Genomic DNA, 14,819 nt, shown 5'->3' with positions numbered 1-14,819 from the left:
GTAGGAGCCTCCACTACCCCACGGCCGCTGCCCCGTCACAGCTAAGGCAGCAGCACTGGGAATGGTCAAAGCCTCTGCTGCCTCTCCACCACTGCTGAAAGTGCTGCTAAGATTGCAGCAAAGGAGACGGTCAGAAGCTGCCTCGGCCCCCTCAATGCAGTGCCAAGGCAGCAGTGCTGTGAGTAGATAGGTAGGTGAGGGAGAGGGGGAGCCTTCACTCCCCTATTCACTATCTGTCACTGGACCTGGGGAAGGTGGTGGACATCTGAGCAAAATCCCCCCACCAAGATTCTCCTGGGGGGGGGAAGAGAAGGGGAGTAGTGAGCTACCTGGAAAATGGCTGGTCCAGAGGCAGGGGGAGGATAGGATTCCCCCCATGCAAGTTTCACAGGTCCCCACTTGTGTTGATATATTATCTTAGACCTGCGTTTGTTTTTGGACTGTTGTTACCATACTGTTCTCAGATGGCAGGTACAGATCATATCTATTCTTCTGGTTTTTGGATTTTTCCAATCAAAATAGTTATTTTTACCATGAGAATCATTAGATTAGTATTAAACGAGAGCAAATCTTCTCCTTAATTTACACACATTATGTTAATCATTTTTTATTTTCTAGAACATTTCTGCAAGTAAATTTGCAATTTCACAAGACAAAAAAAAAGTTTGCCAAAAATCCCTGCTCTGATAATTTGATTGAATTACTGGCACACGTATTGTTTCATTGCAGAAGGCACATCATGTAGAAGGCACAGATTTACTGTAACCCATTTTGGCTGATAATAAACCTTTTTCTGAGCAGAAGATTCTTAAAATTCTATTGGCTGGAGTTGACCAAAGAACCACTGTACCAGTACCTAAGCTTTTCTCCTCTGCAGTGAAAACATTGGCTAAGATAATGTCCTGTGTATAATTTTCTTTGATAACTTCTAAGCCAGGGGTGTCGAACTCATTTTTTGAGGAGGGCTGGATCTAACATCAATGTCTCTTGGTCGGGCCTAAGATGGGTGGCCTCCATGGGGGGGGGGAGTCCCCGTTGGGAAGAGTGCGGGGGGTGGTGGCAGGGGGGCTGGGCTTGGCTCGTGGGCCAGTGAGGAGCCCTCTGGGGGCTGCATCCAGCCTGTGGGCCGCCAGTTTGACACCCCTGTTCTAAGCCTTTTTATTGTCTGATGTACTGGGATGAATTATATACGTACAGATATGATTTAAGGTAATTAATTAATTAATGTTGTTTGTTCTGCTTCTATGTGGCTTGTAGGCCTTAATAAAGAGGGGCTGATGACTCTCCCTGCATATAGGATTTGAAGAAGAAGAAGAAGAAGAAGAAGAAGAAGAAGAAGAAGAAGAAGAAGAAGAAGAAGAAGAAGAGTTGGCTTTTATATGCCGACTTTCTCTACCACTTAAGGAAGAATCAAACTGGCTTACAATCACCTTCCCTTCCCCTCCCCACAATAGTCACCCTGTGAGGTAGGTGGGGCTGAGAGAGTTCTAAGAGAGCTGTGACTAGCCCAAGGTCACCCAGCTGGCTTCACATATAGGGCTGAGGAAACCAACCCAGTTCAGCAGATTATTGTGGAGGAGTGGGGAATCAAACCCAGTTCTCCAGATTAGAGTCCACTGCTCCAAACCACCACTCTTAACCACTACACCATGCTGGCTCTCTTGAACATGAAAGGCTTGAACATGAACAGTCTTTATTTGGGTGTTCTGCCAGATTGGTTGCACAGGAATCACCCAGAATCATATCTCCTTTTGTATCAAACGAAATCCACTTTTGTTAGAATGTTTATCTGGGACAACTACTTCATCAAAGTAAACTTTCCCCCTTGAAACAGTAGTCTCTCTGAAGAAACAGCAATTGTAGATAATCCGCTAATCCGTTACTGCAATGACAGGATACAGAGATTGGCAGCATCTGCAGATATGGACACAACTTGGCCAGTTTACCAAGCGAAAATGCACAAGAAAATTAAATCATGAGGTTAGAAAGGACAGCGAACGCCCATAATTCAAATATATGCACAATCTTAATTACAAAATGATTCTTCATTATAATTTATTGACAACCCAGGTATACACCAATAACTTTTGGGTTCTTGTCAAGCTTTTTTGTTTTTGCATTACAGCCATCCCAGCAAAGCACAGCATGTCTATAATAAAAGCTGCAAATACCTGATAGTTTATACTAGCAAAAGATAGAAAGAGCCTCACCTGCCTGAGATTCTTCAGAAGTAATCTGCCTCACCAAAGAATATCTGCCAGAGTGTCATTGCTCAAACTGAGCAGTTCCTTGATTCTATATTCCAAAGCAGCCCTGGGATGGGCCATGTTTGAGCAAGAGGAGGAAGCAGGAATGTAGGTGCTTAATCAGTTCCTAATCTGGTCTCCCCAAGCTGCTTTTTCATCGATGGTAGGAAAAGTATAACTCATATTATATTAGGAAAAAATATATAGGTATCCCATATAACACAGCACGGTTGGAAAAGTAGTTTGGGGAAATAGAATTTTAACTGAAAAAAAGCTAAGTACTCCTTTTATATGCACACACAATTTTTTTTTAAAAAAGATTCATACTACTACATAATTTGTAGTCTGAGCCTCAAGCAGAAACTTACATCTTCTGGAGTCATTTCAAAGACATTTCCTGTCAATAAACAACTCTTAGTAAGCAATATGGAAGACTTCACTTGATTGTAAAGATCTTCAGTGACACAAATAGGGTTGCCATCTTCCAGGTGGTGGCTGGAGATCTCCTGCTATTACAACTGAACTCCAGGCGAGAGAGATCTGTTCACCTGGAGAAAATGTCTGCTTTGAAAGGTGGATTTGCCATTATACCCCATTGAAGTCCTTCCCCTCCCCAAACCTCACTCCCCTCAGGCTCCACCCCCAAAATCTCCAGGTATTTCCCAACCCAGAGCTGGCAACCTTGGACAAAAACCTTGTATTCCAGGTTTCTAAAACCAATCTTTATTTTCCCCCCAGTTTACTCTAATGTTAAAAGAGCCACAATACTAAATTCCTGACCAGAATGCCTGCACCGGGCTTAGGAGGCAACACAGCAGTGCTGCCTCCTAAGGAGGTTTTGGCCCCACCAAAACCTCCGCCCAGAGCAAAAAAATCAGTGCAACCCTCATAGGCCAAAAAAAGGGGGGCATTCCCGAGCCGTAACATCTCAGGAGGCTGCCTAACGGCGGCCCCGCCGCCTGCCGGCACCGTATCGCCCCAAAAATGCCTCCTGGGACGCCAATGCAGCCTTTGCTGGTGTCCGGACGCTGGGGGCAGGCTCCAGCAGAGTTTGGCCTGGCGCTGCTGCAGCAGTGGCCAGCGGCCGGCCCTGCATGCCAGCACTGGGGCCACAAACGCCAGCGTGCGCCGCCCGGATGCCGGTGCTGTGGGCCCTTGCACCGGTGCAGGCCTTCACTGGCCTCCAAAGACCTTTGGTCCTGGCCACCGGCACACATCAGGAATGCGTTGTTAATAGACCTGGGCTTTCATCTTCCAAACAGACCAACACAAATTATATATTACCAATGACTAGCAATATGTAATCTTCATTAACAGAGGCAATGTACACCTGAATTCCAGATACTAGGGACAAACAATAGTTCAGGCTATTGTACATGCCCTGCTTTTGAGGATGCAAGAATATTTTTTCTGGCCTCTGCTGGAAATAGGGCTGCCAGGTCCCCTCTCTCTTCCAGCAGGAGGCTATGGGGCTGCGGTCAGGATTGCGCGCACGCCAACGGGCATGCATGTCACTTCCGGTTTACAACCGAAAGTGCTGCCTCGTGAGGGGCCTTTTCCTCTTAGTTTGAGTAGTAAAGCGGCCCTTTACCACTCAAACTAAGAGGAAAAGGCCCCTCGCGAGTGCCGTGCACGCGGTGTGTGCGCGTACGTGCAGGTTTGCCTGCCGGCCCTCAGGTAATCGGCAGGCAGAGGGGCGAATTGCTGGGAGGTTGCACACTACCACTGGGCACCTGGCAACCCTAGCTGGAAACAGAATGGTGGACTAAGTGAAATGAACCATCAAAGACTGCTATTATGTTATATCCTCCCAGGTATCAGGCCAACCATGGCTCCTGGCCTCCATCCCCAGCCCACCTATGGCTTCTCCTTCCTTAATCACTGCTGCCATCGCCAGGGCTGTCACGGCTCCCCCCCCCCCATTGGCATTGGGCCTGGCGCAGATCCTGGCCTCCATTGCCAGAGGCCCGCTGCAGCGTCTCCCTCCAATCATCACTGTTCCTGGCCACCCAGGAATTGTCACTGGTGCTGCCTGGAGGAGGGAGGTACATTGTCGGCACATGTGCAAAAGACAATGCTTTTATTTGGTTGGGGGATTTAAACCCTCAGTATATTTTTTAATTGTTTTAAGATTTTTGTGCAAACCTTGGAGGTCCCCCAAGTTTGCAGAAAAATCTCCATTCTGTCATTGTGCACCCAATCCATGGATTTAGATATCCACTGACTGGCCCACATGCAACTATAAGAGTATATAATACATAGGAAATCCCTATGCCCATAAGAGATGTACTTCTAGGCTGAATGGAAAGGTTAGAGTCAGGCATTTATCTAAACAAAATAAATTATCTTTTGAGACTGTCACTCAATTTTACAGGTTTATGAACATGTTTAGTCATTCATTTACTCCATACTGCGCAGAAACTCCAACTGAATTTTTAAATACATCCTCTGCTTAGATTTTTCTTTCTTTTACCCAAGCTGGTCCAGATATAATTAATTGATAAAAGACCTAACACAGCAGGATGTAAACAGCTGTGCAAAGATGCCAGCTAAAGTGTTTGCTGCAGCAAAAGTGGGCACAGCGTGCAGCAAGGCTGTGTTAAGCACTTAGGAGCAGCTTAATTTGCTACAGCAGGATCTGTTGCCAAACGAACAGCCCCAGAGCAACAGCTGGAACAAATACGCACACAAATTGCTTTCTGCTTTGCCACCTGTTGCAAGCTGCGCTTAACCCATGCAAAGCATAAAGCATGCAAGTATTGATTTAAATTGGACATCTTTTACCTTGACTTTATACTACGATCAAAACGAAAAGAGAGAAAGAGAAAAAAAAGCAATTATATAATGTAATTATAGTATTTATAGCAAATCACATTCATATAATATAGATTTTTCAGACTGAACCCAATGGCCCACTATAAAGAATAGATACAAACATATGATTTCTTTATACATTCACCTATGTACACTATATATTAGCTGAGAACCAGGTTAGTACTGAGCTACGAAGCGCAACAATGCTACAAATGCATTAAGCAACCTTAATCAATCCTTAGGGTTGCCAACTCCCAGGTACTAGCTGGAGATCTCCTGCTATTACAACTAATCTCCAGCCAATAGAGATCAGTTCACCTGGAGAAAATGGCCGCTTTGGCAATTGGACTCTGTGGCATTATCTTCTACCCATTGGCCCCTCATCACCTTCACCAGATGGGGCAGAGTGTGGCTTGTAGCAGTGGTCCTATCCCAGGCCCACACAAGCAGTATGGGAGGAGGAAGAAAGCCTGGATTTCAGTTTCACATCTACTGGCTGGTTCCCACTTCCTTTTCAGTCTGAACTTTGCTTGAACTCAACCATTCAACCAGTCCCCAGAATAATGAATATTAACAAATGTAATTAGTTTTCCATTTGTTTTGGTTATAAGTGTTAATGAAGGAAACTTGTTTTGTTTTTTCATTAGTTAATAAATACAAAGCTATTATGTATGCAGTAGTCATGGACCTGCCTGACTGGGTATGAAGAGGGTATTCTTGGGTTGCCAACCTCCAGGTGCTAGCTGAAGATATCCTGCTATAACAACTGATCTCCAGCCAATAGATAGCAGTTCACCTGGAGAAAATGGCCGCTTTGGCAATTGGACTCTATGGCATTGAAGCCCCTCCCCTCCCCAAATCCCGCCCTCCCCTAAACCTCTTGCTGGTGGCGAAGAGGGACCTGGCAAACCTAGGGTATGCTGCTGTGCCATTTCTTGCGGCTTCCTATCATATCCATTTCTAAACATAAAGTCTGAGGTTGTGTGATTTTATTGGAGGTTGGCTCTACCAATTGAAAGCTGCTTTATATAATTTTAAAAGGTATTATTATCCACTACATTCTTTTTGAATGGGAAAAAGGAGAAGAAATACTCTAGGGCCATAGTAACAAGCTGATGCAGTTGCACACATGGAGTGCTCATTCCTCCCCCTTCCCAACAGCGGCTTCTCTTGTTGTATTACAGGAAATTATGAAGCTACCTGAGCCTCTGAAGTGACATAAAGTATGACTACTGTTGGGAAAAGAATTTTCACCTGTGTTAAACTGGGAATATCATTTTTAATTTTTTATTAACAAATACATTTGTACAAGAGATGACCAATGATAATTAGAAGCTTGAGATAAGGCAGAAGGGTACATCTCCATCAAGGCAATGGGCAGGCGGCCCCAACCATTGGCAAAAGTCTCTCTGGCCCTGAAGATCCAGGATGCAGTGTCATTACAGCAAGCAGTGGGCTAATCATCCAGCTAATACCATAAAGGTGGTTCAGCTCAGCAACCTCTTCTGTTGCCACAGGGGACCCCTCGGTATAGCATATTTGCAACAGCAGGTCCTTGTTCTTCTCTGTGTCTTCCTCTTTATATGGGTCTTTCTCAATCTGTCCCTTCCACCATCTGCTCTCTTCCCTTTACCAATATATATCCCTTCTCCCTCCACAAAACAGAAGGCTCAAGGAGACATTTGTGGGAGTGTGAGGACGAATGCTTGGTTCCCCTCCTTCTCAGCTCCATGGCACTAGCCTCTACTACACAGGCATGGCAAATCCAGACCATACTGCGGCAAAAGTAAATCTTCTTATCAACTGCTGGGTTCTTTTGCTCACTGGCTTCATGAAAATGCCTGGCCGTGGAAATTCTAATGCACGTAAGTGGGGTGCAATTTTTATTGTGTGAAAGAATATTAACTACTGTCCACCATACAGTAGGTGCAGTAACTATCTATTAAAGTAATTGCATGTGAAACCTCTTGTTGGCACATAGACTGAATCTTTGTATGTAGCATTTGTGCATTCATTCGCTATGATGAATGGGTTAGAGCAGTATCCCATGAGGGAATGCTGAAATGTGTGTGCAGAAAAAAGATGGCTAAGTGAAGCTTCAGAGGGTCAGCCATGTTGGTCTGCAGTAGAACAGTTAGATTCAAGTCTGGCAGCACCTTCGAGACCAACAAGATTTTCAGGGTATAAGATTTCGAGACTCGAAGTTCCTTTTGTATCAAAGGGAACATTGACACTTGGAAGTTTATACCTCCAAAATCTTGTTGGTCTCTAAGGTGCTACTGGACTCAAATCCAAGATGGCTAAGTAAAGATACATAGAATAATCAGTGATGTAAAGGATTTTCCCCCCCTCAGATAATATTGGAATTGAGTTACCCACTGGAGCTGATAGGCAGTATGTAAAGGACTGTCAAAATTTATTCACACAATGCCTAACATCACTACCACAAACTACTCATTTAGATCGCTTAAGGGATTTCACAGATTCAGGGGTGATATGCTCTGTCAAGAGGCGTCAGCCATGACATCTAAGTGGAATCTTCACATCCAGAGATAAAGCACCTTGGCTAAGACAACAAGGAAAGGTCCTTATGATTAAGCCCTGCATGGGAGCTCACAGAGGAATGTGGCTGGCTACTATGGCAAACAAGATGATAGACTAGATGGATCTATGCTCTCATCCATCAAGGAAACTCTTTTATGTGTTAAATTAGATAAAATCAAGTATTTTATGGGCTACAGCTTATGCAGTTTGGCCATTTTATTCTGCGCCACTGATTTTGTCGTGTAATGACCAAGGCAATTAAAAAGAATGCAGTGGCAGCATTTTCATTTTTTACAAAATAATTTACAAGAGTTTACAAAATAATAAGCAAGCTGTTGAGCTAAAGAGGAGTACTTTGGTAGCTCCTCACTTTGTATGCTCTTACATGGGTACCAGGTGACTGTATTTGTTTCCCACAGATGAAGCAACTACAGCTAAATAGGGCTGCTAATGTGATACAGGAGCAATACTTTGTGACAGACAGAACTGCAGAAATGTTTCCATAAACTTCCCAAAGGTTATTTCAGAACAGTTAAAAGACCTATTAAATCTAACACCTCACCTTCTCCCCCAAGTATTAAAGAAGACTTGAAAGGCTATGAACATATTTTATACGTAATAAAATTTACAATGGAATCTTCACCTGACCAAGTAGTTCAATATGGACCTCATATGGAATAAAGGGAAATGAAATCAAAATGCATTCAGAGTCATTAAAAATAATAATGAGGCAGATTATACATTCTGCTTCAACCTCGGACCTTAAAAGCTTGGCTGTTGCGTCTCTTAAACAAATGAAGACTTGAGAGGGCATGACAGCAGTGAAGACATTTTGGTCATTCTGCAACCTGCTGATTTCCTCTCAAACGGCCTTCCAGCCCAGTTTCCAGACCCATGTTTGTAATGGAAACATGGTTGAAAATAGAATTAAGACCCTCCTGAAGCTTCTCCACTGCTAATTGTTATGGTTGCCAACCTCCAGGTGGTGGCTGGAGATCTCCCGATATTATAACTGATCTCCAGGTGATAGAAATCAGTTCCCCTGGAGAAAATGGCTGCTTTGGCAATTGGACTCTATGGCATTGAAGTCCCTCCCCTCTCCAAACCCACCCCTTCTCAGACTCCATCCCCAAAATCTCTAGGTATTTCCCAATTCAGAGCTGGCAACCCTATTAACTGTGCTGCCCATTCTCTATTTTTATAGGAGAAACAGTGCTTGGCCTTTATAAGATGCAAGACTGAGGAGGAACTTTTTTCCACATGCAATATTGGAAGTGCGAGCATTTTTTTAAGGTTGTCAAGAATTGGATGTTTTAAGACAATTACTATACTTTTAGTCCCTGCTTCAGAGTAGAACATCCCCATAGGACACAAAACATCCACATAGACACACAGAACATCCACTTAGGATACATAGGACACATCTAATTCAGACCTTGACACAAAGGTAAATCATTACTTTTTCATTTGAATGGGAGCCCTCCATGCCACTTTGGAATCTACTTTTGAAATCCCCTCTGTTCCAAAAACCATCTTGTCATATAATGCAGGACAAATGCAATTTGAAAGGAAGATAGGTAAAATTCCAAAGTTTCACTAGTTAAACTGAGCAAGATCCCCTTTGCACATACACTTACCCATACACATTTGACATGTTGCTATTGCCACATAGCTACTACCCTACATGGCAAGCCCATCTTACTGAGGCAAGTGTGTGAACTAAGAAAGCCCCACTGACAGAAGCAATCATATGGAATATGTCACCTGATCACATCAGGAACACTCTGTGCAACCTGGTCTGCCCAGGTCTTGCTGAATTTCTGTAAATTCCCAAATGGCTTGGGGCAGCATTAGGAGGAAACATCTCCCATGATGATGAATAGGTGTGATGGGGCTCTCATTTTGCGGTTCTCCGGATTGCAATAAAGGAATAAGTTATGATTTGTTTCTTCAACATCCACAGCATCAATCACATTTAAATAGAGGCAGGAGTGGCAATCTAAGCAATGTTGGTGTTTCACAAGTCTAGTCATGAACCCTAATCAACAAGAACTGAGATGTGAATCAATTGTACATTTCATTTTTTTTTCATAGAAGGGATCTGTGCATGAGTGTGCATGAGTCAGTTCCCTCCACTTAAATGAATTGAGAAGACATTCCATTTGGTAGAGCTTTAAGAATGCAATGGCGCTCATACATTCTGATGAGATAAAGGGATTAGGGCATAACTAGAATAGTGATCACCCTTCCCTACTCAACATCAGATCTGGCATTTAGAGGCAGGTCCTAAGAGACATGGGAATGAATGCCAAGGACCCTCCTTCCAGTTTGGCCCACTCAGAGTTGGCTCCAGCTTGTGTTGCCAGACAGTTTAGCAGAGCCTCAGATGGGTAAAAGGTAAAACTGGCAGGGGTAAAGGCAGGTTGGAAGGAAAATAAGATGAGAAATAGTATGGGTCATCTTTGTCTCCTGCTTTCCACAAGACCCAATATTTCTTTCGAACAGACTACCTATAGGATAGTGCTGGTTCAGAAGCATATTCTTTGTCTCTTCAAAAGCAATGTCTACTATTATTTCATAGCAGGTATAAAAATACAAAAGGTAACCCCTGTGCTTCCTGTTCTTTCTATGGACAAATATACTATTTTATAGAATTATTAATTAAATTCACATTATGAACACAATTTTGCTATTGAATTATTACTGTTGTCTGTGTGTTAAGTACAATTACCTTAGATTTCTCAGTGTTGGCAATCCACCAAAATATATTGGTTCACTGGCTTTCAAGTTGAGGCCAAAGTGTTTCCCTGTAGAAGTTGTTGATATGATCTCTTCCTGATTTGAGTCGGTGTCTACAATGGATATGTTTGCTGAGAAAGGAGAAAAAGAAAGTTTAATATAGATTAGTCCTGAAGAGTAAGTTTCAAATATTTATCATTAATTTGGCTGTCCTGAGGAAGCAAGCAAGCAAATCTATAGAGATATTTTCAATAGAAAAAAAGAGGAATTCATAAAATAAAAAATAAACTAGGGCTACTCGGTTGGTATAAATGTTTGCTAAGAGAAATGGCAGAATCTAAGATGACAACACCAATAGTTAAAAAGTCAAAACACCTTATGTTGAGTCACTCTTCCCCCACATGCCTTGAATTCAAGATGCTAAGAAAAAGTATTTCTGTGCATGATCATTTGTTTTTGGAACAGGGATAAGCTACAAATCTAAATAAATATAGTACAAGATATCAAGTCCCAAAAGAGAGGTGTCAGTCAGTCTGGATAGGTCTGAGAGTGAAGCTTAATTAATAATGTTAAGGATAAGTTATCTGGAATGGTTGTCTCAGCAAGCTGTTTTGAAAATAAGAACACGATTGTAGAAACAAATGTGACAGGTTTGACCAGTTGTAGGATTTGGCAGAGTTTGATTCCAAAGCAGGGTTTGGTGGCCAGGGAAAATTTCTTTTCATGTACACTAAAATTGATCTCTGGTTTTTAGGGATTAGAGAGATGATCCGACTCTCTTGAAAAGATCCCATTGTCATATCTTTCTTATCTTAAATGCAGGACACTCACACCCATACAAAATTTCAGTAGTTACATTAAAAAAACAACAACATTTCCTCCTACTCATAAAAGTTTCATCTGATTGGGTTCCTCCATATTCTTTCTTTATTATTTTATTTTAGGTGGAATTCAGTCACAGCTATAGTAATCATGTAAACTAAAGCTGCCTGTCATTTACCTGAAGCCTTTTCTCCTTGCCATCCAGTGAACTGTGACTCTTAAGAAAAGGGGCTACTGTGTATTTGTAGACAGATACACTACACTGCTAGCATTTAACTCACTGCCTTTTAATACACTTTGAGATATCCAAGATATGAAAGATACCATAAAAACCAAGATACATTCTAACAGAAATACCGTAGGTTTGTTTTATGAACTTTCATCAACATCAGGGCACTGCATGAAAAAAACATTTTTCACTCCAATGCGTTTTAGAGTATAATTTAGGCAGCTGTAAGATAGAATTATGCCTGAAAAATTAAGCTTCCATTTTCAAAAGAAAATCATAAGAGACCTGTCTGACACTGCAATCAGTTACAGCCATCTGTAATTTAAGCAAAAGAAGTTGCTAAATCACTTTCTTTTACAACTTTCTAAACCCAACAATTTTGTACATCATCTTCCCTATGATTAGATAGTTAGCTGCACTGGATAAGATAATTAGGACATTTATGATGTTATCTCTGCAGGAACTCACCTTGTTTTAGAATTCTTGACAAGGTGAATGATTTCCATTTCCCATCATTGTGGTTCTGGTTGCCGATAACAGAAGCTGTTCCTGAACCTAGATCGTAACTGACTTTAATACGCCCATCACTGAGCTCTATGCTCATGAAATCTTTCTGTTAATGAGAAACATTAGAAATGTTATTTAGATATTGAAAGACAGCTTCACTTTTCTAATGCTAAATAATCAGAGATGGTGACTAGTTTTTTTCTTCTGGCAATGTGCAATTTTAAAAAAAAATTAGGCAATGCAAATAAGCCCTCATAGCAGGGATCATTAGCTACTATTTCAGTTCTTATGAAGGTCACTGAATAAAATGGAAAGATGGTGTTCTTTAATTTCCAATCAGGCAGTTAACCTACTGTGAATGGCATGGTATGGTGTGGTGAGAGGAGCTTCCATTAATCATGAAATGTAGATCCAGGTAACATAAGGTATATGTTTTGAGAAATAAATAATTTTCATTCCAAGTCTGCAAATTAATATTCTTTGAAAGACAGTACATATGTCCAAGTAAAGTATAAATTCAACTCTGAAACCCAGTGCTAGGAGGCAACGTCAAGGGAGGGCCTTTGCCTCTATGCCCCATGGGCCAGTCTGACTGAAACAGGATGCTGTCCTAGGTGGACCACTGGTCTGATCCAACAGGGGTTTTATTATGAGCTTATGAGGAGAACAGAAGAAATGACTCCATCGGGTCCTTTAGGGATCTGGTCAAATGGAGGTGCTACACTTGTGCATGGGGAAGGTTAATGGCCTATATCTTCATATATATCTCTATCTATCTATCTATCTATCTATCTATCTATCTATCTATCTATCTATCTATCTATCTATCTATCTATCTATCTATCTATATCTATACATATATACATATACATATATATATATAGATAGATAGATAGATAGATAGATAGATAGATAGATAGATAGATAGATAGATAGATAGATAGATAGATAGATATATACAGGTAAATATTGGGTCAGCGGGTCCTATATATATATATATTCACATAAAATGTTCATATTCACATTGCATTCACATAAAATATTCACACATTTTATTCCTTATTAATAAAATGAATTGGCTTATTATGTTTTCCTAGAGTTCTTTACCTTAATTACAAAAAGAACAGACATTGGCCCAGTTTAGCTATGAATATGCCAAGAAGAATGTTATGCAGAATACTGTCATATGGTAGACCATTTACAACATTGTGATGTTACAGAGTCAGACTAGAACTGCCTCTTGACCACAAACAAGCTCAGTGGGGTGACTTTGTGCTAGTCAATTTCTGTCAGCTTGTTGTAGCTCATAGGGTTGTTGGAAGGATTGCTTTGGAGGCAAGGTGAGATTAAAAATATGATAGATGAATTGCTGATATTTTACTTTCACATCTGAACTTTGACTATCTCAGATAAATTTTTGAATGTCTGAAAACATACTGGTATATGTGGACAATCACATAGATGTGATTTTCCATATTCATGTATATATGTCAAAAAGAAAGAACATATATTTCTATTTCAGGGTAATCATTAAATTAATTTACATTGTTAATATTAGGCTATGAATGTCACTATTCATCAGATTTGCTAATTAACTGCAACTTATTTTTGAGGATAGGTATATGTAGTAAAAAGGCAAGCAACCGATGGCAGTGATCTAGATGGACTCTCAAGTCAGTACAATAACTTCTGTATGCACAGTAGGGCTGTTCCACCCCCAACCCACGCTCTGTGTCCTAATTAGAGGTGTGCACCAAAACAGAATTTGGTATTTTTCAGATTTGGGTATAGTGGACCCCAAAATTTTGGCATTTCTGAAAAAAGCCAAATCCCCATACCAGTATGAGTCCCCCCCCCCACTTTTTCGGATATCCAAATTTTTTGGCTCAATTATACTCTATGGGGAATCTTTGCAGGGTTCTGGGGAACGTTTTGAAAGATAGAGGCACCAACTTTGCAGTGTAGCTGCTGGTGACTCTCCTTAGAAGAACCCCCAAATTTGGTAAAGATTGGGTCAGCAGGTCCAATATAATTGGCCCCATTTCCCCACCATTTGGGGCCAATAAAATTGGACCCCCCTGACCCAATCTTTACCAATCTTGGGGGTTCTTGTAAGGTGAGTTACCAGCAGCTATGCTGCAAATTTGGTGTCTCTACCTTAAAAAAACAGCCCCCCTCAGATTTCCCATAGGCTTCAAAAGGGAGGTTTCAAGGAATCCCAAAAAGCCGAAAAAGGCCAGTTTTTTTTTTTTTTTAGCTTTTCAGGTTTGGCTTTTTTGGCTTCTGTTTAAAGGGGCCATGTTTCTGCTTTTTTTTCCAGTTAGGCAAAGCCGAATGAATACCCTTAGTCCTGCTCATCCCATATATTACTCAGATTCTGGGAGCAGCTAGTTCAGCAGAAGTAGGCAGAATTGCTGATGATTGCACAGAACTCATCACATGTCCCTTTGGAATGAGATGAAGTCCCTAAAATAATTGAAACAACACCTGTAGCTTTAAGAAAAGAATGCTCACTGAGCTCTCAGTCGCCATTTTGGAAGTTGCTAGGCAATCATAATAATATTGCCTAGCCTTCCAAGCCTTGGTTTCTATAAAAAAAATGCCTGGGAGGTGGACACAGCCTTGGAAAAAGGCTTGTCCCTTGTCATGTCCCTAAAGGAACAATCATTCACTGGGGACAGGCCTGGCAGCAACCACTGAAGACTCACTACCAGTATCTGGCAGGGGAAGCCACCACACAACTGGTAGAGCCTGGCAGAGGGCCTCTGTACAACTGGGCATTGCTAGCAGTGGCTTTCATCCAGTTGGGCCTTGCCCAACCTGGCCCCAGTCAAGAACATTATGCAATTGGGCCTGGCCTGGAACCAGCCACCATATACCTGGGGCCAGCCCAGGACTGGCCATTACACCCTGCTTGG

At 41.7% G+C, this 14,819-nt stretch overlaps 1 protein-coding gene across 1 annotated transcript in view; it reads right to left on the bottom strand.

The window, feature by feature from the left end:
* Positions 1-14,819, bottom strand: part of LAMA2 (laminin subunit alpha 2) — a 599,384-nt gene that overhangs the window by 46,393 nt on the left and 538,172 nt on the right. The window contains exons 50-51 of the mRNA XM_056856226.1: positions 11,863-12,007; positions 10,336-10,474 (exon numbers count right to left, since the gene is read on the bottom strand). Of these exons, the coding sequence (XP_056712204.1) occupies positions 10,336-10,474; positions 11,863-12,007 (284 nt within the window). The remainder of the gene's footprint in view (positions 1-10,335; positions 10,475-11,862; positions 12,008-14,819) is intronic.

This window comes from Euleptes europaea, chromosome 10 (assembly GCF_029931775.1).
Source record: "Euleptes europaea isolate rEulEur1 chromosome 10, rEulEur1.hap1, whole genome shotgun sequence".
In the NCBI taxonomy this organism is placed as follows: Eukaryota; Metazoa; Chordata; class Lepidosauria; order Squamata; family Sphaerodactylidae; genus Euleptes; species Euleptes europaea.
This window is presented reverse-complemented; position numbering and strand designations above follow the sequence as displayed.